The sequence below is a fragment of the Carassius auratus genome, chromosome 42, assembly GCF_003368295.1.
Source record: "Carassius auratus strain Wakin chromosome 42, ASM336829v1, whole genome shotgun sequence".
In the NCBI taxonomy this organism is placed as follows: domain Eukaryota; kingdom Metazoa; phylum Chordata; class Actinopteri; order Cypriniformes; family Cyprinidae; genus Carassius; species Carassius auratus.
The window spans coordinates 16,541,911-16,567,557 of NC_039284.1; the positions used below are offsets into that span (position 1 = coordinate 16,541,911).

General features: G+C 35.4%; 2 protein-coding genes and 1 non-coding gene across 3 annotated transcripts in view; 1 reads left to right on the forward strand and 2 right to left on the reverse strand.

Moving 5' to 3' along the window:
* The window catches only part of LOC113060879 (utrophin), a 28,914-nt gene extending 11,928 nt beyond the window's left edge, over positions 1-16,986 (reverse strand). Inside the window, exons 1-12 of the mRNA XM_026230118.1 lie at positions 16,537-16,986; positions 12,576-12,706; positions 12,336-12,492; positions 11,329-11,440; positions 8,743-9,005; positions 5,770-5,848; positions 4,880-4,940; positions 4,348-4,409; positions 4,091-4,165; positions 3,256-3,457; positions 1,994-2,079; positions 1,574-1,731 (exon numbers count right to left, since the gene is read on the reverse strand). Coding sequence (XP_026085903.1) covers positions 1,574-1,731; positions 1,994-2,079; positions 3,256-3,457; positions 4,091-4,165; positions 4,348-4,409; positions 4,880-4,940; positions 5,770-5,848; positions 8,743-9,005; positions 11,329-11,440; positions 12,336-12,492; positions 12,576-12,706; positions 16,537-16,671 — 1,521 coding nt within the window. The 5' untranslated portion in view covers positions 16,672-16,986. The remainder of the gene's footprint in view (positions 1-1,573; positions 1,732-1,993; positions 2,080-3,255; positions 3,458-4,090; positions 4,166-4,347; positions 4,410-4,879; positions 4,941-5,769; positions 5,849-8,742; positions 9,006-11,328; positions 11,441-12,335; positions 12,493-12,575; positions 12,707-16,536) is intronic.
* On the forward strand, positions 16,129-16,211 carry trnal-uaa (transfer RNA leucine (anticodon UAA)). Its single transcript has one exon. It is a non-coding gene; the product is annotated as a tRNA-Leu (tRNA).
* A 3,294-nt stretch (positions 16,987-20,280) lies between the features above and the next one.
* On the reverse strand, positions 20,281-22,851 carry LOC113060881 (syntaxin-11-like). Its single transcript, XM_026230119.1, has 2 exons — positions 22,745-22,851; positions 20,281-21,589 (listed from the first exon to the last, which is right to left on the reverse strand). The coding sequence occupies exon 2, from the start codon at positions 21,582-21,584 to the stop codon at positions 20,703-20,705; it is 882 nt and encodes a 293-aa protein (XP_026085904.1). The 5' UTR covers positions 21,585-21,589; positions 22,745-22,851; the 3' UTR covers positions 20,281-20,702.
* Between the last annotated feature and the right edge of the window lie 2,796 nt (positions 22,852-25,647).

The following is a 25,647-nucleotide window of genomic DNA, read 5'->3' on the forward strand; positions in this document are numbered from 1 at the left end:
TTCATTACATGCAACATTAAATGAAAAGAGCTCCACTGTGACCCAAGTGAAACAGAGAAGTATTGGAGGCTCCGTCCAGGACGGCTTTCAGGAGAGCTGAAGGGATTCATAAATACTCCATTACACCAGCGGATGTGGTTCACATCATAAAGCACTCCATCATGTGATAGTATGGGAAAGCGTGCACACAAATCAAGTGGATTTCATTTAAAAATCTCTCGGTAGCTTGTGCGTCAGCTGTCGAACCGAGCGCTAAGCGTCTGAATGTGGCGATGTAAATCCCCTGACAGGCCTGCCACTCTTAGAACTGAGCTCATCATTTATTTATATGTCAAAACTCAGTCAAGTGTAATGATGAGCCCCTATCCCCAAATAAACAAATCTGAGCATGCCTTCAGCAGCGTCCTTTAGGAATACATAATGTCTCACACACCTGAATTATGTATCATACAATCCTGTTCATTAAATTGCATGTAAGAATTTTTATTAAACCTTGTCTTTTTTTTTTTTTACACTTAATCAGTAAATATATATATATATATATAGTAAGAATATGATTTTTAAGTGCATGCTTTTGAAAATGATTGATTTTAAAATGTTGATATTTCAAATTCTCAGCAAGCTAATAAATCAATAAATCAAAAAAAAATAAATGTCAAATAAATCTATTATAACATTTTGCTAATTGAAATAAAGCTATAATCAAATTAAATGCAAATATTAGACAACAAAAATAAGTTTATGAAATAAGTTTAGGCTGAAACACTAAAATAACTAAATGGAAATAAATAAAAACTAAAACAGAACTGAATCTAAAACTAAAATGGAAATTAAAGTAATTGAAACCTGTATAGTAATGTTTAAAACTCCTCTTTCAAAATGACAAAAGCACATAACAAATTCATTAAAACTGATAACTGAAAATATAAAGCTAATTCAAAAATAACACATAATAGTCTATAAAAATATTAAAATAACTAAAATAACACTGGTTCTCATAAGACAAATCAGACTAATTCTTCTCCATTAGACCACGGTTTGATCTTTAATAATTTGTCAGTTTACAGAAATAAGTTGAGGTTAAAGCTAAAAAATAAATTAAAATTAATCAGAAATAAAACTAAAGTATATTAAACCTCAATAGAAAAAAAAATACTGCAAAAGGACATACAATGACTTTATGACAACTGATCATAAAAAAATAAAAGCTAATTCAAATTCAAAATAAAACTAAATCTAAATAAATAGAACAATCTGACCTCGATTTAATCTCAGTGCCAAGCAACTTACTGAAATATATCCAAGTTGGATCACTTAAATGACTAGCTATAATTAAATAAAACAAACCAAAAGTAGAATTAACAAAACAATAGAACAAAAAATTACCAAAAAAATGCTAAAATTAAAATGATAGCTGAAAAAAAGCTTTTTCAAACTATGAATAAAACTATAAATAATGCTGAAATAACACCAGTTGTCAGGATACTCACAGGTCTTAATTTGACCTGATCCAAAGATATGAAGAGAGAGATCTCATTATGTAGTTTTTTAGCCTACAGTAGTGTTAACTCACATACTGAAAGCAGCTCCGGACACTGGGCTCCATGTTACCCCCTCCGAAGGCTGCGGCCTCCCCGAGCTGGTGTGGGATCTGGATGCTGTTGTGTAGCAGTAACGCCAGCTGTCTCTGGTTACAGACGCCTGCAGCGCCGGCCACCTCAGCGAACAGATCTGTGGAGGACAGCAGCAGCGATATGATTTTAGACTTCAGATCTGATTTATACATGTCCTTGTAGGAGCCACAGCAAGGACAGTGTTGCATTCAATTCCCAGTAGGCTTGAGTCACCTAGATCAAAGTTTGCAGTGAAATTGTGCACAGACATTAAAGCGAAGCAAAGAAGCCAGGGTTTCACGACATAATTTAATTCATTTCTAAATTGAGGGAAGGATAGCCTATTTTATGCCACGTTTATTCAGTATCAAAGCACTTGCATTTGTACTTATCCTTTAGAGGTCCTTTTGAAAGAGAAAACAAGCCGATCTTCATGGACAACGCTTGAACTTTTCCACTTCTGTCACTATTAAAAAAATAAATAAAAAAAGTGAGAAAGTGAGAAAGTATCAATTCAATCTGAACAGGGGTTTTTGATATTAAACTACTTTTCTATGCCGTTTATTTTTCCGTTTGCTTTAAAAAACATTTGTTGTGCAAACAAAACGAGGATTTTAGTTGCAGCGATAAACACACTGAATTCTGGCTCAACCTTCTGGCTACACTTACTCTTATGCAATGATTAAATTGCTTATTATATATTATCTTGGGGAATAACACTGGTTATGTCTTTACTAATCAGTTTTGTGTCAGCTTGTCCTCTTGGCAATAATAGAGATATTGCTTTAGGCCTGCAAAAGAAATTAACAAAAAGCATTACATGAGGTCATGAGACATACATTTAGTGGCACTAAAAAGCATTGGGAAATTTATTCAGATTTAAAAACGCTATATAACATCATTGCATTATAAAAAATATTAGATATAAAAATATTTAAAAAAAAAACATTTTATTTAATATAAAAAATATAAAGATATAAGCTTTTTTTCCCCTATTGACAAAACTGTGACCAAAAGTGTTGTTGTTTTTTAAACAGTATATCTTTTGTTTTATCATTTTAAAGCAATTTTTTTGTGTGTGATTATGCTGGGAAATAAATGACACTTTCTTTCTTTCAACTTTATTTAATAAATGACAAATATTTAGTTATTGGCTGCATTAATACAGTTTTAAGTGTTACCTAGTAGGAATAGTAGGAAAATGTATTCACCCTCGGCCCACCCGAGATGTAAATGAGTTTGTTTCTTCATTTGGAGAAATTTAGCATTACATCACTTGCTCACCAATTTCCCCCTTTGCAGTAAATGGGTGCCGTCAGAATGGGAGTCCATTTGTTTATTACATTTGTTTTTTAATTTGTTTATTAAACATGCAGCTTTTTTCTCTCAAGACTGGACCAGAGAGGTGTGGATTATTGTGATGTTTTTATCAGATGTTTGAACTCTCATTCTGACGGCACCCATTCACTGCAGTAATGTTAAATTTCTCAAAATCTGTTCAGAAAAATACAAAAATAATCTACATCTAGGATGGTCTGAGGGTGAGAAAAATGTCAACAAAAATTTAGATTAGGTGAACTATTCCTTTAAGTGTCTAAATATGTTTAAGGGCCACTGTATTAAAGATTAAACCCATACAGACCTGTCATAGACTTTAAGCAACCAGTTGAGACACAGATCCACACACAGAGGCACATTAACCAGATCCGGATGCATCTGCTGAAGCTCACAGTAGATTGTGCAGAGACAGTTTATGATGCCTGGAATCTCCAGGAGCTGTGCATTATGCACGAGTTTGTGTTGATCAAACACACTCTGGGCGATGCTGAGCTCCAAAAGGTCCACTGAAACAGACAGACAGATTTCATCTCCACTCATTTCAGTCTCCACAATGAATTCCATTCAGCGCATTTTAATGAAAGTCACCGGAGCGTAACTCATCCGTTGCTGTGTAATGAAAATGCCGTAATGAAAAGGCAGCAAAAAATTATATTTCTTATCAGCATTCATCAGATTTGCAACCAATTATACATTTCAACAACTAGCCTTTCTCAACATTACCCACATATGAAGATATGAAGCAAAAATCGGCTGCTGTTACCAAAAACACCATCCGGCTAACCTGACTGAAGGCTGTTTCTGCACAGCTTGAACTGTACTAATGCTGTCAGCGGGTGGCTTTCTGCCTCTAATGCTCTCAAAACTCCAGCTTCAGATAGTTAGACAACCAGAAACGTCCTGACAAAATTAGCAGATAGAGCTCAAGATTGCTCGAGTTAAAATTGCCTTTGTCTTCTGCAGTAATCTGTTTACTTCCAAAAGTCATTTCAAGTGAGAAGTGATGAAGGGTTTTTCCACATTGACAGTAATTAGCAATGCACTGATAAATGTCCACACAAGTGTGATATTTAGTACAAAATCCCCAACAGAAGAACCATTGAACTGTCTTTATCAGGAAAGTAAAAGTTATCACTCACAGCAGAGGGCTTTCTGTAGCCGGCGGCTCTTCATCGCCGTGCGGTAAGCAGAGAAACGCACATGGCTCAGATCGGCTGCATATCAAGGGTGAAACATGAAAGCTGGATGAAAATATTACTAGTAAGAAACGTTCTTGAGTTCAGATAATGAGGAAAATTTAAGAAAGCATGCATATTGCACATTTTGAATGTTTAGTGAAATGCACAGAGAGAAAGACAGAACACTTAAAAAAAGATTGACTGGAACAAGAACAAACCCATTGACTGAAATAGCTGTGTCATCTCTGGATGATCCCACGAGGTGGTCTGCTGCTCATGACTGAAAGATAATTAATAAGAATTAAACATCAGTTCACCTTAATGGAAAATGTATTTTGGTGTCTGTCAAGTGCATGAATAAAACTGCCAGAAAGATTTGGAGACACACTTATTTGAAGGAGTCCTTTTATTCCATAAGGATGCATTCAATTAATCTAAAGTGAAATTAAAGACATTTATAATGTTGAAAAAAATTCTAACACATGCTGTCGTTTTGAACTTTCTATTCATCAACGAATGAAAAAATTATAATAAGCGGCACAACTGGTCTCATCATTTGTAATAACAATAATCAGCATACTAGAATGATTTCTGAAGGAAATTATTGTTATACATTTTAGTAAGGGTGACTGCAAATAGATGAAGATTTGTTGGATGACTTCATTCGGATGCAAAACTGAGCACATGGGAAATCACACGAAGTGCATGAGGTGTCATAACAGAGATGAGAACGCATGAAACAAAACTCACTTGATATAATAAGGGACGCCGTTATGAAAAACAGCTCTTTGCCAAGGGAACTGAACGGAAACTGGTTGGGAGACAGAAGGTTTCAAAGATAAAGTCACGACATTTGAATAACTTTCACCCAACAAAGTTTTTTATTGTATAGTGGAACAAATGAAAAATATTTGTGACAAATCAGAGTTTCCCCACTTTTTGACCAGTGATTTTTCAGAACTTTTTTCAGCTGACTGAATACATATTTTTTTAATGGGAAATTGCTCTCCAAATGAGCCATTTCTAGCCATTTAAATAAATCAAACAAATGTACATTACCATTCAAAGGCTTGGGATTTTGTATTGTTTTTGAAAGAGATTTCTTATGTTCATTTATTTGATCAAAAATACAGTAGAAATGATTGCATTTGGAAATATTATTAGAAATGAAAGTATATTTTAAAATGTAATTTATTCCTGTAATCAAAGCTGTATTTTCAGCATCATTACTCCAGTTTTCAGAGTCACGTGATCCTTCAGAAATCATTCTGATATGCTGATTTGCTGCTCAAGAAACATGTATTATTATTATCAAAGCTGACAACAGTTGCACTGCTTAACATTTTTGTGTAAAACACGATAATTATTTTTCTTCTATGAATAGAAAAGAACAGCATTTATTTGAAATGGAAATCTTTAGAAACATTAAAAATGTCTTTACTGTCATTTTTAAAAATCAATTTTATTGCATCCTTGCTGAAAGAAAAATCTAACGACCCCAAACATTTGAACGGCAGTGTATTCACTACAGTTACTTTTAATAAATTCACAGGGCTAAAAATCACCATTTTTGAATTATAAAGATTTTCTATGACTATGTGGGAATACTGATGAATGCATAAAAAACGTGTCCAACTTACCAGACAAGAAGTCATGGGAGAAATGTCTCTTATCTGTTTGGGAGCATTGCAACTGCTGGTGCTGATTACCCACAATCCCCTGATAAGATTTAGAAAAAGAAAATATTCTCAAACAATCAAGACTGAAAGATTATGACTACAACAGATGGCAAGATACATCTTACTGTGCTATCAGACCATAATGCACTGATCGAATGGAGACATAATGATAGCTCAGATCAGAGGGAAATTACAGTGCTTTAAAGGCTTTTTCCTCCTATGAGATGACTAAGCAGGGGGCAGTCTGGAAAAAAATAAAGACATTGTTCTGAGGATATGAGAAAGTAATCGCTGGTACTTCACTTCAGAAATGACCAGATGCTTATTATCCAACACGTCTGTCTTCAAGAGTCTGTGGAGACACATCTCTGCCAAAATATAATGAGTGCCCTTTTCATCTAGTGTGACAGACAATGCCAGATCCCAACAGCACAAATGGTGCACCTCCTTCAGTTACATTAATAAAACTATTACATGAAAACCCAAGATGCTCACTTGGAGTGAAAAATGTTGTTGTTCGCACTCCAAAAATGAGTTGGCAGCAGCCTGTCTGTGGTTTGATGAGGTGTTGGTGAAATAAGGCCCAAGGGTGTCATTGGGCAGGTAGCAGCTTAATTATCTATGTTCTCCAGCTGCCCAGATCGATACCGAGGGTCAATATTTCTGCCCACAGGATCCTCAAAACAACATGACAGTCACACACTCATCAAGCTACGATATAAAGCAGCAATCAAAAACAGACTGGACTCCGTGTGGTTTCAGTGATCCTAATGCATGATTAAAAATAATCGATTCTTCAAAGTCAACGCTGGGGTTTGAAATGCATCTTATGAGCCTTTCAGAGTGTGATGCCAGCCGGCTCAAATGATCAGTTACCATGTAGCACAAATTGCAATCTTTATAGATATTATGTGGGCTAGTAGGAAATATTATAAACCTGAAGTATTAAATAATCTATAATGTTGGCTTTCGATATGCAAATGACAGAATTAAAGCAATAGTTTATCCAAAACAAAAAAATGCTGAAAATGTACTCCTCAGGCGATCCAAGATGGAGATGAGTTTGTTTCTTAATTTGGAGTAATTATGCATTGGATCACTTCCTCAGCAATGGATACTGTGCAGTGAATGGGTGCCGTCAGAATGAGAGTCCAAACAGCTGATAAAAACATCACAATAATCCACAGCACTCCAGTCCATCAGTTAAATGTAAGAAACAAATCCAACATTAAGGCATTTTAACTTTAAACCTCTAACTTTAAATAAAGCTTCCTCCAGTGAAAAAGTCCATCACCTGGTGTCCTCTCACAATAAAGTTATCTTGACCTTTTTTGTTTGTTGAAGGTGCTTCATCTGTGCATATTTCTCTTCTGATTCAGACGAGATGACTTTTCCATATTTTGGATAGAGGAGTTTTATTTTAACCAGAAGCAACCGCGTGAAGTTGTAAACTTCTTAATGATGAAAATGTTTATTACAAAAACTACAAATTAATTGATGGATTTGAGTGTTGTGGATTACATGTGGATTATTGTGATGTTTTTATCAGCTGTTTGGACTCTCATTCTGACGGCACCCATTCACTGCAAATGATCAATTGATGAGCAAGTGATGTTATGTTACATTTCTCAAAATCTGTTCAGATGAAGAAACAAAGTCATAACCTGAGGGTGATCAAATGATTACTTTCATATGAGTATATTTATTTGCATTTAGCATTATCATGAATGCATAGATCTTAAAGAGTCAGCAATGTTTTTTTCAGACAGTGTTACTGCACATCTCAAAGTTTAGCCAATGCAACTCCTTCTTGACCCTGATGTTTGATGTTGTATGAGCTATAGTCTGATGGCCTTGTGTGCATGCAGTCCTCTACCTAATCTGACCTGTAGTAACCGTTCAATCAAACAGATTAATTTACTCACACGAGACGGCTCGCTGACATATTTATTGAAATGCCCTTGCACAGTCAAATCTGAGTCTGATCTTTCACTGGATCTGCCTTATTCTATTCAAGGCTAAAATTACTAAGAAAATTTCATATTTGATCATCACATGAGACATGAGGGATGAGCTATCTGTCACATATCAAAGTGCATTATACAGTTTTAAGTCTGTGGAGGTCAAACTGGAATAAAGTGAAGACTAGAGAGTGAACACACTGATATATGTAGTACAAGAGTACATTTTCTCTCTTCTCTCAATGGTATAGTAACTTTTAATATTCTCAAATAGATGCTTATTATATACAAGCCTGATCTCACAATCAAAACGTACATATCACGATTTTAATATTAATACATGGGAATTCATATAAATTCACACTTTACGTTAGATTATTTACGTTTTTTTAGCTGCTAACACGTAAGTAGGCCTATTTGTACGTTTTACTGCTACAAATACGTCTAAGTGGTACGTTTTCATGTGCATTAAAACGTAAGTAAATGTACGTGTGGTAGAACCACATTTTAACGTAAAAATACACACGTATTATCATGATATCACGTTGCATATGCATAATTATTGAGCAGTAAAGCATGTCTTAAAAAACATATAAAAACAGAGTTTAAAATAGAGCAAAATTCCTAAAAACAAAACAAAAACACAAAATCTGTCTTATATTTTTAAGCTTAACTTGAAATCAGGCATTACAAATTTTGAAGAACAATTGTGAAACAAGAAATAGGAAAACTATATGCTACTCATTCAGAAAAAAATATGAAAGAAATTAACAATGAAAATTAATTTGTTCATTTTAATTACTGATTATTTCTAAATGTAGATTTCAGTATTTATTTACTAATACAAAATCAAAAAATTGTAATGTTACAATATTTATTGGACCTGATTAATAAATACAGTAAGAAATGGATTGCTCATTATTAGTAGCTTTAAGTAATTGCATTAACTAACAGTTTTTTTTTTTTTACTCACAATATTTTCCACGTTCTCCAGCACACAGTTGTCCATGCTGTGTTCCTCAGAGTGCCAGCTCTCGTTCTCTATCTCAGCCAGGCCGAGGTCCAGTTGGTTCATGGCTTGCTGGAGGTCCTGGAGTTTCCCCAGAGCCCAGTCAAGCTCGTGCGTCCAGCTGGTGGCCTGGGCACTGAACCGCTCCCAGTGCTGCTGGACCTCGATGGCCTGCTCCTGAACCACTTGAGCCAGCTGACGAATCTTCTCCTCCTGGACGCTCAACGCTGAAAGTAAAAGGCAGCTTTAGTCAAATGACCTCAAACGAGTCATCATCTCATTTTGAACTGATTATTTAATCCCTACTCTTGCATCTTTTTGTAGCGATCTGTGGGTTTCTGCATATCATGATGACGTCCTTAACAGCACATGCACATCACGGAGACGTCTATTTGACATCTGAATTTTCATCTGCAAAATGTTTTTTTTTTTTTTAGAGTTATGCTCATCTGCAATACATCTATAGGAATATTAAAAGTCAAATAGATCTTAAGAAGATGTCTTTAAGAAGCTTATGATTAAAAATGTGTGTAAAACTGACATCTGGAAGATGTCTGTCAGATGTTTGTACACAGCAGATACTTTCCAGATGAAATCTGGAATCTTTTAATAGACATCTTGCAGATGTGTGTGTGCTATTTGGGATTACAGTAAATAACATCAGTAAATTCAAGCATCTCCTCAAGATATGATTACAGACATAGCACGATCGCTGTTTAAATGTCACTTTGTTTGTGTTCAAAATGTAGAAAAATGTATATAATAAGCGAGTACACCATGAATCCATTTTCCAAACCGTGTTTTTAGCTTGTCCTGAATCACTAGGGTGCACCTATAATAAGTGTTTATATTCGGACTATTTTAGATTGCTTCGGGGATACCGCGGCGGAGTAACCCAGTACCTTTGTGATTCTTCATAGACATAAACAGAGCGAAGTAGTTCCGGCTACGATGTTCTTCCGCAAGACGCAAGCAGTTCTGTTTATTAACCGCTAGACTAGAGCGTCAAAAGTTACCTACCGCAGCTTTAAATAAATTTAATTGAGTAGCTGTGTACTATGCTCAATGTACTAAGACTCTTTGTAAGTATGCATGTAGACTGGGTTTTCCAGGAGTGAATATTTTGGTAGTTAAGAGTCCCAGTCCTAACCACAGTGGACCAGCACTTAGCGTGACTCTTTATTGCTCTTTACTCTGAAATCTAATATTTCCTCTGCGATCAGCTGCTATAAATCCAGCTCAGATTTACATCCGGACCCTTCAGCACTCTCTCACTTTTCACTCCTATAAGGTTTTTTGTGTCCACTGAGCCATTTCAGACACATAAATCAAGCAGCAACGATGCTATAGACTATGACCTCCAGAAATGAAAGGTGTAATATAAAATTAGTGTGTGAATCCAGGAGATGACCATTTACATCAGAAAGACAATATACATAAAATGTGGCACTTGGTGGCATCTTTAATAGAAACAGACAATTGAGGACAAAACCAGACTGAGTGAAATCTATCACAGCAACAAACAAAAAAAGTGTTCAACAGAGGACAACAGAGTTTAATGTATGCTACCACTCATAAGAAATAAAAATAAATTAATACTTTTATTCAGCAGAAATGCATTAAATTTAACAAAAGTAAAAAAAAAAAAAAAATATATATATATATATATATATATATATATATATATATATATATATATATATATATATATATATATATATACACATGGATAATAATAAATATTTTTTCAGCAGCAAATCATCATGTTAGAATGATTTCTGAAGTATCATGTGACACTGATGAATGATGATGATGCGGAAAATTCAGTATTGCATCACAGAATAACATTTTAAAATATACTGAAGTAAAAATGGCTATTTTAAATTGTAATAATATTATATATATGTTTTTGATCATATAATGTTACCTTGGTAAGTAAATAAGAGACTTCTTTCATAAACATTGAAAAATCTTACAGATTTCAAAATTTTGAATGGTAGTGATTGAATGGCTGCTGAAAATGTATATTTTACATTAAATTAATAACAATTTAAAATAAGATATTACTGACCTCAATTTTTTTTAAAGGGTAGTGTATATACATAAAGAAATGTTGTGCATTTCATGTTTTATAAAACCTTTTTTGTTGTTTAAAAAACACTGCCTATATAAAAGAAAAACCTCAAATAAGACCTCTGTAATATGTGAATTATCTCTCCTACGCAGTAATATAATTAATTTTGCTTCTAAGATGTTTCTCCCGAGAAAAACACCCCATAAATCTCACATCTGGCCCCTCCAGAGTTTAAGAAGAAATCTTAACAATGTTTCAAACTGTGCAGAGATTTGCCAAGACATCAAAGCCTGCAATCAAAAGATTTCAACATGAACTCTTTATTTCTTATCCAATTCTCCCAAGACCAAATTATCTGAGCTTTGCTGTATGAGTATGTTGATACTTATATGAAACATAACTGAGAATTCCTGTACTATGTAAGAAGACCCGCTATAATAAAATATTCATCTGGGAGGTATATAGCAGTCTCTTACCTGAAGCCATCTCTATATTGCTCTGGACTTCTATTGTTGTAGGATGAACAGCCGGAGGCAGACATGTCTGATTCATATCCTGTCTCCATCCAGTCAACTCACTGTGCAAGGCCTGTGTCGAACAACACATTAAAGATGCAGAGGTGTGACTTTAAACTAAATCACACAGATAAAGCTAGACAGTCATTACATCCCATTCCAGACAGTTTAGAAGTGGTGAAATTGGAGATATAATTACTCGAAAAGCAATCTCAAAGCAATGTATAAACCCAACATCAGCTAAGCTGACAGTGACAAACTGAGAAACAGAATCATTGAACCAGATGGAATATGTTTTGTGGTCAGGAAAACTTTTGATGAATCCTGTCTGTTTTTTAACTGTTAAAGCTAGACCCACAAACCACATGCAATAATGAGCCGTAGACTCTAATAAGCATATACAAATTTATATGCGGAATAAATTACTGTAAAATACTGTTTAACCACCACTATATATACAATTAATTTATAATGTTTTTTACTGCTATTATTATGGGAGGTATGTTTGTCAAGACAGACTTATTACACCTGATGTAAACGATGCATTGTATTAATGCAGTAAATACAAAAAGGGCAACGATAAACGGTGCTGTGCATCTAAAGGACATCAATAATTCAGCAGAGCAATAACAAACAAAATTATATCACAGCTTCTGTTTGAGGAACAGTAATCAAGGGGTTTAATTATTTTGTATTGTATCTTTTTATTAGAGTAGAAAAGTCTATATTATCAAAGGACTGCAAGATGCCTGTTCATGCACAGGAGGAGGTGCTGGGTACAAAGTGGAAGATTTTAAGACATTATGTATAACTAGTATGACTACATGACTCAGAATGGACTGTAAGTGTTTAGCTCTCATAATAGTGAGGTTTAATGGTCCTTAAAATCCGAGATGCCTTTCTTAGTTTAACCTGTGAACACACACACACACACACACACACACACACACTGTGTGACCGTGACTGACCGTGCAGTAGCCTTGTTTCTGCAGTAAAGTATGTACATCTTCTCCCACCGGCCTCTGCCTTGTCAGCTCCTCATCTTTCAGCTTTACCCAGAACCAAAGCTCTTCAAGGATGGCTATGAGTCCTGTCCATTTCTCCACACTGGCCTCGAAACACTCTCTGAATGAACATGGCAGTTTGAAGGAAAGTTCAGGACATTGGAGGTTTACGTTTGTTTATATTGCTGGAAATATTGCACAAACCTTCTCGAGGCTATCTGAATGTGGTCCAGATCTCCAAACTTATCAAGCTCTTGTGCCATGGTATCCGGGATCTGACCCCCCAGAGCCCTTTTAGAAAGATCAGTCTGGGTATCAACATCTGTCTGAATGTCCTGAGGAGAAATAACAGCATGCAGGAGATGAAATTGCTCCAATTCAAACCAATCTCAAGAGACTCTAAGTGTTCGTCCCCTTGGTCTGTGTGGCCTATAAATAGGACTTAAATGAAGAGAAAATGATTCTGCCTCTATAACTGTTTAAAGGAATAGTCCACTCAGAAATGTACACTTCCTGAAAATTTACTCAGGCCGTTCAAGATATAGGTGAGTTTGTTTCTTCATCAGAACAGATTTGGGGAAATTTAACATTACATTACTTGCCAATGGGTCTTCTGCATTGAATGGGTGCCGTCAGAATGAGAGTGAATTTTTTTATTGCGTTTGTTTATTAAACCTGCAGCTTTCCATTTTACAAGACTGGACTGCAGTGGTGTGGATTATTTATGGATTATTGTGATGTTTTTATCAGCTATTTGGACTCTCAATCTTACGGCACCCATTCACTGCAGAGGATCAATTAGTGAACAAGTAGTGCTAATGCTACATTTCTCTAAATCTCTTCCCATAAAGAAATAATCTCAGACTTACTCAAACTTAGATGGCCTGAATGTTAGTACATTTTTAGCAAATTTTCATTTTTGGGTGAACTATTCCTTTAAAGCAAGGTCACAAAATCTGGAAAATGCATGACTAATAATCAGGTTCCAAAACACATTTGTGGTTGACAGAACACCTACTTACAAAATAAAGTAGGCTATAACCTCAAATTGCACACACCTCACCTGCCTTCAACAGTAATTCCTACCCATAAAACTTCAATTTATGGTGACAGTTTCCTTAAAGCCTCCACAGACATAATGACTGATTGGTTTATATCAGAAAAATGTAGCTCTCTAGTTTTGGGTCAAAGTGATGCTATACAGCCAAGGAAAGTCATTATGCTGGATGGATGCTTTGCTTATTATGCTGAAATGCATTAATATGTGTTCTGCTAACAAGAGGAGATGGGAAAGATGAAGGAAAATGACACTCATCCTAATTAGTACTACTAACAATCCTAAAAACATGAAATAGCTCGATCAGATTTAATTTTGTGTGCATGCCTTAATGAGGTTGTACAAATGTCTAACCCTTATCAGACTGTATGTGGAAAGTTAATTCATTAATAGAACTGTAAAAATCCTTGGTTAATATTTGAAAGCTGATAATGTATTACAATCGATCCAGTTATTTTATTGTATCAGCCTAGCCATAAAAGCACTATAATAAAAAAACAACAACAAAGACAGTGTGATCTGTCTACCCAGCTAACAGGGAACGTTCCCATAACTTTCACCAACATTATGTAAAAGTTATGTAAATGTTAGAAAAAAAATGTTCCTGACATAATGTTTCTGGGTATCAACATCTGTCTGAATGTCCTGAGGAGAAATAACAGCATGCAGAAGATGAAATTGCACCAATTCAAACCAATCTCAAGAGACTCTAAGTGTTCGTCCCCAGTCTTATAATGTTTTCATAGTTAAAATACATTGTCGTAATGTTTTCAAGATGATAGAATGGAGTGTTTTCTATAACGTTCACATAAACCAACAAAAAACGTTCCTAATACATAAAAAAAGCACATTTCAAATATTTAACGAACATTCCCTAATAACATTTTCATAACGTTTTCAAGATGATATAATGGAATGTTTCTATAACGTTCACATAAACCTAGAAAAAGCGTTCCTAATACATTAAAAAAATGCTAATTTTAAACATTTAAAGAACATTCAATAATGACGTTTTCGTAACGTTTTTAAAATGGTAGGATGGAATGTTTCTGGAATGTTCTCAATGCATAAAAAAAACTTGCCGTTCTCAACGTGTACAACACATTCCGAAATAACGTTTTCATAACTTAAGGGAATTGTTAGTAAAACGTTCTGACAACTTGTTTTTGTTAGCTGGGTAGTCTGATTCAAGATCAAATGACTCTTATGAGTCATTTAAATAAATCATTAAAACAATCTGATTCGTTTTAATGAATCAACTCCACAAGTCCAACGGATCATTTTCTACCTCGGTTTTGAGGTCGGTGTTGCTAATTATGTGACTATAGTAGTTGGTTTATTGAGCTGTGTAATCCAACCTACATCTAAACCCAATCCTTATCCTAAACATACCCTCACTACAAAAATATTCTTTTAGTAAGATAACCTCTGATATATCAAAAGCTCAAGTAAATGTTGATTTCTCAACTCATTACCCTTTAACAGGCAAGAGAGTTCACGCAGTTTAAGAGACAACTTATTTATTTATTTTTGTTCATCCTTAATCCATTTATTCCAAGTAGAGACCACACTATAAGGCTAAATTAAAATGTTTATAAAAGCGTACAAAAGGCTTTTAGAGACATACCTAATAAATATAACAAATCCTTAGTCTTTCCAAAGAGTTGTGAAACTTGGCATCTTTGAGATAAGCAATAAAGCTTGCTTTTAGTCGGAGAAATCAGAGCCTGGCACACTTGTGGTGAGGAAGACATTAAGAAGAAGTTTATAAATGTCTATGCATTAATATTCTTGCTGTCTCATAGACATGGTGCCAGCTGCAAGTTTGCATAATGCAATATCTCTCTGTGAACAACAGTCTTCTTGAAACCGTAGAAGAAAAGACTCTGCAAGTGGGATCAGGATGGCATAGGGGTTAAGGCATTGGTCTTAAGATCCACTGGACAAATGTCCTCGTGGGTTTGAACAGTTTTCAATGAAATCAAGTAATCTTCTCTGTGAAGTATAGTGAGAAGTACTGCTGGTACTTCTCTGCTGATATCTCATCATGTTGTGATGAGATGGCATTATGAGAAACAGTGCTGACTTATCAGTGTTGTTCAGAGGAGTCAAAAATGTATATATATAATGTGACCAATGTACTCATTTCTGTGTTATTGACAAGACTTTAAATCGGGGTGTCAAACTCCAGTTCGGAGCCCTGCAGAGTATAGATACAATCCTAATCAAACACACTTGATCCAACTTATAAAGTCATTCAGGCTTATTTGAAAACTATGTGGTATGTGTATTAGAGCAGGACTGGAACAAAACTCTCAGGGGCTCAGGTCCTTCAGGACAACCCTGCTTCAGATAGTAAGCGATCAAAACGGTCAGCATAAGTTCTTACTGAAACATAAAATTAATTATCAAAATATTTAATTATTTAATTGATGAAATACATTAGAAAAATGCCTTGTGAAGATAACACTACGTACACTTTTTACTAATATGTACCTTTATGCTACCAATATGGACTCTTTAGGTACAAAGGTTTGCCTTTTGAAAAGGTACCAACCCAGTGACAACTTTTGTACCTTTTTTAACCGAGAGTGTATTGTTCAGAGTAGCCAAACATGTATATAATGTCACTGATGCACTAATTTCGGTGTAATTGATGAGACAAGAGACTAGACGGGTGTCAAACTTCATTGAAATGCCACCAGGATGGCCGAGTGGTTAAGGCGTTGGACTTAAGATCCAATGGACAAATGTCCTCGTGGGTTCAAACCCCACTCCTGGTAGAGAACTGGCTTTTTAAAGAGATTAAAGTTTGAGATGCAAATGTCTGTATAATTCATGAAAAAAATACAATACCTGTTTAGAGAATAAACAACTGTGGCTTTCTGGACAAGGTTCTAGATGAAGTCAATCAATGAACTGTAAAAGTTCCTTCTGCTTGCAATATATCATTGCATTTGAAATCTTGGTTAATGCACTTTTTTAATTTCTTGTGATGCTACCGAACACCTCTAAAAGACTGAGAATCTGAGAGCCCAAATGCACACACATTCATCAACAGATCTGAATAAAATTCACATTCATATAAACAAAGTATAACTCTTTTACCTTGCACAATTTCTGATAACGGGGTGACGTGACAGCCATTCTTTGGATGTGTTGTAGAAAAAGCATCACTTTCTGCAGTGAGGATCTCACCATAGCCATTATCTTCAGACTGCTGGGCTTGTTTAAGATTCTCATCCTAAAGGATTTCCACTCCTGATGTTTGCACAGTTAGCACATCATCTCGGATTTGAACGTGGATCCAAATACCCCTACAGCATGTCCAACAACTTAAGAGGTCATTTGCAAGTGTGAACTACAGAAACCACCTCTCCAAAGCAGCAAACAAAGCCAGCACAAAGATCCAACTCAAGAGATGTCCTGTCTTCAGGCTTCTGCTTTAATCTTCAAAGGGAGACTGAACAATGAAGAGAGGAGTGCTTCAGAACCATGAAGATTGAAAGTTGGACTACGGTGCAAAAGCTTGTTTCCTTGTCAGCAAAAATTCCCTGTCTGGATGAGAAGATGCTGAGCGAGAGAGCGAGAGTCTGAGTGAGTGGAAGAGAGAGAGAGAGAGAGAGAGAGAGAGAGAGAGAGAGAGAGAGAGAGAGAGAGAGAGAGATTTGGGGAGGTGCAGCAACAAGACTGTTTTATACAATGAGGACCATTAGCCTTATACAGTCAAAATGCAATATTTTCCATTGCAAAATGTGTTAAATAAAAAGATGATGATTTCAGAACATCTTAGTATTTCTTACTATATTTTTGTTACATATTTTTCACAAAGTAAGATTCAATTCTGATAGCTTATAATGTAAATCAATAATATCTTTAACAATAAACTTACATAAAATGCATATACTGTACATATCAGTTGTCACTCTATATATCCAAATAATTTGTCTTAGTCATTTAAATCGTTGTGGGGGCAAAATATTTAATGCAATGCCAATTGAGATTAACAAAACCCTGATTTACTAACAATATAAAAGTTATTTACATTCTCTTTAAAAAAAAAACTGAGTTGATGTTTTAAGAATGTCACTAAAAAGCCTTTTCCTTGTAAAAAATAAATAAATAAATAAAATGCAATTTTTTGTTTTAGGTGTTTTAAAGCTGCGGTAGGTAACTTTTGACGCTCTAGCGGTTAATAAACAGAACTGCTTGCGTCTTGCGGAAGAACATCGTAGCCGGAACTACTTCTCTCTGTTTATGTCTATGAAGAATCACAGAGGTACTGGGTTACTCCGCCGCGGCACCCCTGAAGCAATCTAAAATAGTCCGAATATAAACACTTATTATAGGTGCACCCTAGTGATTCAGGACAAGCTAAAAACACGGTTTGGAAAATGGATTCATGGTGTACTCGCTTATTATATACATTTTTCTACATTTTGAACACAAACAAAGTTACGGACCGCAGCTCTGATTGGTTGTTTCTTACCGGGAGCGATGGATTTCTGCAAATGGCAATAGGACACTGGGAGGAGCCAGAGGAGCTTGATTTTTTCACAGATTATCTGTCTCATATTCTACTGTCAGGACATAATGGCAGGTTTAACAAATATGTAAAAAATATATTTTTACAAAAGTTACCTAGCTTTAATATCCAATGGACACAAGTGTTTGAAATGCATTTGTATCATGTTTACAGGCATGGCTGTCATTGATCAGGTTTCAGAGAAGTAATCCTGAAACAAACTAAAATAACAAGATTATAATATCAATTCCACTAAAATGCCAAAATAATTGTTCCCAGCTTTTTGCAATAATTAGTTTAGCTAAATAATTACACATTTTTGCAGAGAGAACACTTCAAACGTGTTTTATTATCAAAAGCTACTAGAGCATGTTTGTTTACATACCAACAGTTAAGTTATTGCCATATCTTACACCAATTATAATTTATTCAGTTGCTTACAATATGTAGTCCAGTTACTTGAGTTTCGTGTAACACGTGACTCTCTTGATATAAAAACAAAAATACAATGCTGACATCTAGTGGTATAAGACGGCAACACTTTTCCACTGTTCAATAGAGGGCTCTAAAAGAGTGTAAATAATATCTCAATTTTGTATTTTACTCATTCCGTGCATTTGTAACTTGCTCATTGTATAGAAATACGGGACGAAGGCATTCATAAATACATGTGCATTAGTGCTATTGGCCTCTCATACATGGATGCAGAGCCAACTGTAGTTACAAAGTGAATTACAATATCTTGTAGGCCTCATCACATAACATGCAAAATCCACAGAAGAAAAGATTAAAGTATTTTCTTTTAACAGACTTTGGACTGATGGCCACATAACAGTCTAAACAGAGAAAATTTAAAATGTATTGATCTGAACAACAAATTTACTCCTTATTGTTGCGGCTCATTGCTCAAGGGTCTCAGCTCAGTCATGGCACTGAGGGTGAAGGAGAGCACTGGTTATTCATGATTCACACTGGACCGGAGATTTGAACCCACAACCTTTGGGTTACAAATCCAACTCTCTAACCATAGGCAATGACTGACCCAAAAGCAACAACTCTGGTGAGACACACTTAGTTAATACATAATATAGCTTCTTAAACAGTCTAAGCCCAGTTTACACTTCTTGCTGTAAAAATCAACCAAATGCATATAAATATAAATTTTCAAATGGAGGACTATTATAGTTTAAACTTCCTAATTGTGCTCTTAATTCTTTTTTAGAAATATCAAAAAGCCTCAAGACAAGAATGTAAAACTTTTGACCCCAAATACACCACTAGAAACCACTCTGAAAGACACACATCATAACTACCTAGTTCGAAGAAAGGCATTTTATTTTTAAATAAGGATCTGTTTTGGTAGATGTGGTTATTAAAAACAATTGGAGGCCAACTGACCCTGACAATAACCAGGATGGCTGAGCTGTAAAGGTATTGAACTCGAGATCCCATGGACAAATATCCACATGGGTTCAAACCCCACTCCTGGTGGGACTTCCTAACATTTAAACTCCATTCATTATATACTATATTATAATCACATCCAAAATAAAGGTTTTTGTTCACATAATATGTGTGTATACTGTGTATATTTATTACTTATATATAAATAACAACACATGCATGTATATATTTAAGATAAAAATGTAATGTTTAAATAAATAAATATAAGAATATAACTATATAAATACATTTTCAAAACATTTACTGTATGTGCGTATTTATATAAACACATAAAAAATAGACACAGTTCACATACATATATTATGTGAACAAAAACTTTTCTTTTGGATGCAATTAATCATTTGACAGCAATACTATCTACATGTTTCACTTGAGGAGAAAATGTAGATATGCAGCCAACAGATAAAAAAGAGACTAAGCAGCTTAGTAATTTATTATGCTCGGTTAATGCATTAACCCCATGGGGGAAACCATCCAGACACCCAGACGGCTGGTGAGTGGTAAAGGTGTTGGACTTGATCCAAACATTGTTGTGGGTTCAAACCCCTCCTGGAAAAACCGAAAGAGATTTAAATGCATTATTCTTGACTTAAAACCTTTTCATGTAAAAGTGTTTCTCAAAAGACATCGATTTCTCACACGGTTTATGATGAAAATGCAAGAATGTACCGAAAGGAAAAACAGTTCTCCGTTTCTGTTAAAATAAATAAGACTGTAGGGTTTTGTATGCAAACCACTTTTACACAATATTTTTTATTGCAGAAGTAACGTTCAAAATTGGGAAACCTTCACTGATGTATTTCACAAATTTCCTATGAGGAACACTACATGCACGATATGGTGATCAACCAAAAGTAAATGCATTAAAAGATAAAAAATATTTATTAAATTAATGCAACAAACCATACATACACAAATGTACCTTAAAGCAGTAGAGTCATCAGTAAAACATGTTTCTGTATAATATCTGCTTGTGCACTGTACATGGGCGTAAAACACTTTTTACTTGCAGTTTCCTTTTTAATATCTTTTACACATCAAGTCAATGTCCTGCGACTTTCTAGCAGTGAGATTGCAGTATCACTTCAGCTCTCTTGCATTGCAGCTCCTGTGGTTTCCAAGCAGACACAGTATTTTTTCACAATAACAACCATCAAGCGCAGGCACTGGGCATTGGTTGGTCTCTTCAGAGCACATCACATGACATGGTTAACACTAGCATGCAAGACTGCCGTTTGTTTAATATGCTACGGCTTATGTGAAATTGAAGGCAGCAACACTTAGTTCATTTATTGCAACATGGAAAACAGCAACAGAAGAGCTGTCGACAAGGGTTTTTCTTCTGATATCTGACAGCTTCCCCTATCTTAGCTGCGGCTTTGGCCACAAAGTCTTGGGTGGCATGTACATTGGCCTCAATGTTGTTCACCATGAGTCCTTGTTCCTCCACCAGTAAGGCCAGCTGGAAAAACAGATCATGGATGTCTCTGATGCGACTCTCTAACTCCAAAAGCTCCTTATGGCGATTCTCGATCTCGTTGAGCGCGGAGCGAGCGGTGCGCCCATCTGTGAGCAAGTCGTCAGAGAAGACATTCCACTTGCCCGTCTCGATCATTTCTTCGATTTGATCTCCAGTCACTTCTTTACCCATGATCTCTGCTTGCCTTTGGATGCGAGTCTTGCAGTTGTCCCTCTGCACCATTTCGGCACAGTTGTACTCATTCATGGCTTCATGAAAAGACCCCGTTATAGAGATGAACTGGCCGCGTACCATGCGCGTCAAAGCCGAATGAGCTCCGTGTTTCTCCTCCAGATCTTTACAAAGTTTATCCATCTTCTGTATCCGAGCATACAGTTTCTCCCCTTTAGTTTTGATGTTGCGTGCGATCGAGTTCGAGTCACGTTTGATGCTGCTCATGCGTCGGACGGAGGTGAGAAAGCGCGTGTTCTGCTTGCCCAGTTTTTTCACCTCCACACGGAGTTGGGTGATTTCTTTCTGGATGGACTGGGCTTCTCTTAAAACCTCCTCCATGACGTCCTCGCCCTCGAACACCACGGCATGCTGCTCAAATTCACCGCTGTCCACATCCTCTCTGCTGTCTACTTGGTCTTCCTCTCTGTGCTCTTTGGTGGGAACACCTCCCAGTTCAACCAGCCTGTCTCTCATCTTTCCTGGGAAATTAAGATTAAACCAGAGGGAAATTCAGTTTGTATACACACATGACAGGCTTTGAGATCTTTACTGCATCATGCAGACACATACAATCAATGTACAATCAGACACTGTTCGCAATATAGACCTGAAAACCTCTCATTGATGGTTTTCAGTACCATTCGCCATGATACTAGCCTGAATTAAATATTAGAGCAGAAGTATCTATCTATCATTTAGTTGGTCACCACAATGGCAACTGTGAATGATGCTGCACAAATCCCACCCCATATGGTCACCAACATATAAAAAGGTTGGGGACTTTCCTTAAGTCCTCGGTTGAACACCATGAAGCAATAAAAGCAAATGATTAAGTGCTTAAATCTAAAGTCCTGGAGTAACCCTGAAACAACATACAGAACTAACAAATATTGCTAGCCTATTTACTATGCAATCACATTATAATTGCTGTTAATAATGTTCATCATCTGGTTGACTAAGTCTTGTATTCATTTTTCTGAAAATTCCTGTCATATGCAAATAAACTGATCACCACTTATAAGCTACTACTAAATATTGTAGAAACTTAATTTTCTATAAAGTTGCTTTGAAATGATTTGTATCGTAAAAAGCGCTATACAAATAAACTTGAATTGAATTGAATGGAGTAAACGCATTATTGTCTCATTCACGAGCAACAGCAACACAAGTGCAACTGATCTAAGATCATCTAGTCTTTTCCCGGATGTAAAGTCATCATTGATGCATTACATCGGTGCACAAGGTACATATAAAAAACGTTATAATGTGTGCAGGTTCAATCACAGAAATAAAGGGTGACTGTATCCCAGTTTGATATTGTGAACAATTATTCAGTTTCTCGATTTAGGTGAAGAAGAAAAAAATAACTGCATGAGCATCTTCATTTTCACTTCCTTAAGAAATAATAATAAAAAAAAGTCTAGAAATAATCATAATTTAGTCTAATTTGAATAAAACAGAAGAACAATTCTTAAAGAGAGTTTTCAATCATGCTGTAATTTATTTCCTCGTTCAGGCGAACGCAGGAGTAACTTAAGCGTTTGATTTGACGTTTCGCTAAACAACTTCGAGACAAACTTTACATATGCATTGGATTCAAATAAGTTAATATGATACATAAACTGTCACGTTACCTTATTTCATGTCACCTCGTTCAGTGCAAACGCTATAAAGGCGAACTTCTGTTGTTTCCTAACGCCTCGCGCATCACCTCTCCGGTCACGTCGTCGCCGGAAATAACGTTGCAGGCAAATGACAGAATGACTTTAACTGCTGGGAGTTTCCAATAAATGCAAAACGCACTCTCTTGCGTTTAAAATAAAGAGTAACCTTGCAAACATAGTAATAGTACAGTTTTATTGATGTCACATTTGGAATCTAGAAAAAACTTAACATAGTAATTTTTCCCCCTTATTATACATAAATATACACCTTCCTCCAATTATTATCAGAACACTGATGTTTAAAATCCCTTCCCATCATTTAACATTTCCACCTCACACGTTGCAGGTCACATCGCAGATCCTGTGGCTGATTCTGTAGTGCAAAATCTATCACTTCTATTTTTATCAAGGCAGTTGAAAAAATAATCAGTTTATAACTGTGGCAGTGCTGGAGCCTAACTTGTCAATGCTAGTTTAAACAAATAAAAACCTACAGCCTCTTTCCAAAAACCCAGCAAATGATGCTGCTTTGTTGTTTTCTTTAACCCATGACTGACAATCTATGAGACAAATAATTCATAGGTTCTTAATAAAATCCTTAATTCTAAATATTTCGACAGATTCTCTGGTAACAAGAAACCCAAACCAGTTGTCCTCTGAGGTATGTGGGTATAGGCATATTGATCTATTATTCTTTGAACAATTGGCTTTTTAGAGCGGATCTATAGGCCTGGTTAAATCATAACTTAGATACATCAGCCATTCTGTTCACATGACAAGGAATTTTAGAGAAATTGGTCAAAATACAAGCCATTTCCAAAGTGTATATTGCTAGCCATTTTAAAGTTCAGTAATTATCAATGTCTGGCAGAATTATAATGTGTTAAGGCTCATAAATGTGTCATAAGGTGATCTAACTCTATTGATTGGTTTTACGTTTGTTATAAAACTACTTCTAGAACCAACAGAAAACTAGATGAGTCACAGTTATCATGTCCAAAGCAGAAGTGAAATAGCACATTTTCTGCAAAACATGATAGCCATACTAAGCAACACAATTCTGCGGTGTGTGCACATACCTGATAACATACTTTACACGAGATGATTTTACAATCAGATGTTTATCTGTGTAATCTTAGAAGCAATTGGTGATTTGGTTCATGCACACACCACATGATGGCAGTAGAGCATAAATAATGAATGATTCTCAGACCCTTGTGGCCTTAACTTCACTGAAGTGTGAAATCTCTTTGCTCTCTTTACTCTATATTTCTGTGAACACTTATTTGAGCATTGCTGTTTCTTTCTGTTTCCTGTGCTTTTTTTAAATTTAGGCTGACCAGAAGAGTCTGGGTTTCCTCTTTGTACCGTGGTTCCTTCCTTTCTCTCAGGGTCTCAGGGATTTTTGCTTTCTGTTCAGTTTGTGATTGAATCATAGCTGTAGGCCTAAAACCAATGCAAACCAATGTCAACTAAACTACGGCAGTCGTGTATACTACAGTCATACAGGCTGATCATACAGTACATTGTATAATTGTATGTGTATAGCTTAGTTTACCAATGCCTCCACACTGTATGCTTGTGGTCTAATCCATGTGATCTTTATGTTCTTTTTTTTTTTATATAGTAGTTTTATGAAAATGTAAGTAGGTACTTTTCTTTGTGGTTGATGAACATTTTAGTAGTAATTGCATCCAAAGTGAAATTTTAACCTTTTAATGTCACATTATTTGTCCATCAGGGCCTGTAATATAGAAACATCTTAACCTAGAACCCAATCACTTTGGAAATCTTAAATCAAGAATCGAGATACTTTTCCTTTTCACTTGTACTTACTGTCGTACCACTTATAATGTACAGTATTATGAAAAAGGGTTTTGCTTGTTGATGTCATAGTAATTATTTAAATATTAATTTTGCTGTTGATGTTTACATCTGATAGCATGCATATCAAGCTTATTAAATGCAACAGTGAGAAATCACATGAAGCAACTAATGACAGTAATTAAAACATGCAAAGAAACACTGTAATTTAAATATAATTACCTCTAGTGCAGTCAGATGACAGCGATCAAAATATTTATTCAGGTCCATACACTGGTTTTAGATGTTGTTCAGTGTATGAGAATGCATTCTGTTTTTGACAAAAAAAAAAAAAAAAACCCTGCTAATTCTTTATCTGAAGCCATACAAGGAAATAACAGAACCATTTAAAAATTCTGACTTTTATCTATTTAAATCAAGTATTCAGTCCATCTAAAGTTTCAAGCTTCTTTCAAGATATGATTTATTTTTTTCTGATATAGATGTTGTTGGTGCATTTTCAAAAAAGTTTGCCTAATTCAAATGTATGGAAAGTTTCCTGTTTTGTCACAGTTTTATATAAGGTTGTTGATTTTGTACACTATATGACTTTAAACTGTTCAGGCTAAGACATAACTCTTGTTTAAAAGTGTTTTCATTGTATGCTCAATTTGTTTATGCATCTAACTGACTTACATCCTTCCGTCTGAAGTTCTACCTGCAGGGTCTGCAATGTGAGAAAGATTGCATGTTCAACACAGTAAACTTAAAAAATTAGGATATTAAATCAATTTAGGGAAAAAGATAAGCAATGGGATAAAACCCCTTGGACTTGATGTCAGGAGAGTTCATGATCTATCATGAAGGCGAGAAGGTTTTCTTTAAAATGTTGGAATAGTTTTAATTACTTCATTCTTAGTTCATCTCATATGCAGAAAATGGAACACAGTGAATCTGGGACTTTGACATATTAGAAAGGATAAGTTAATTAGGTAGCTCACAAAGTGTTTACAACTTTCGGTCCTAATCATCATGTGCAGCTGCTTCTGTAAAGACTAGGTTTTGTGAAT

Excerpts from the sequence above, each read along its gene's own strand:
- LOC113060881 (XM_026230119.1), bottom strand. The coding sequence starts at position 21,584 with ATGAGAGACAGGCTGGTTGAACTGGGAGGTGTTCCCACCAAAGAGCAC.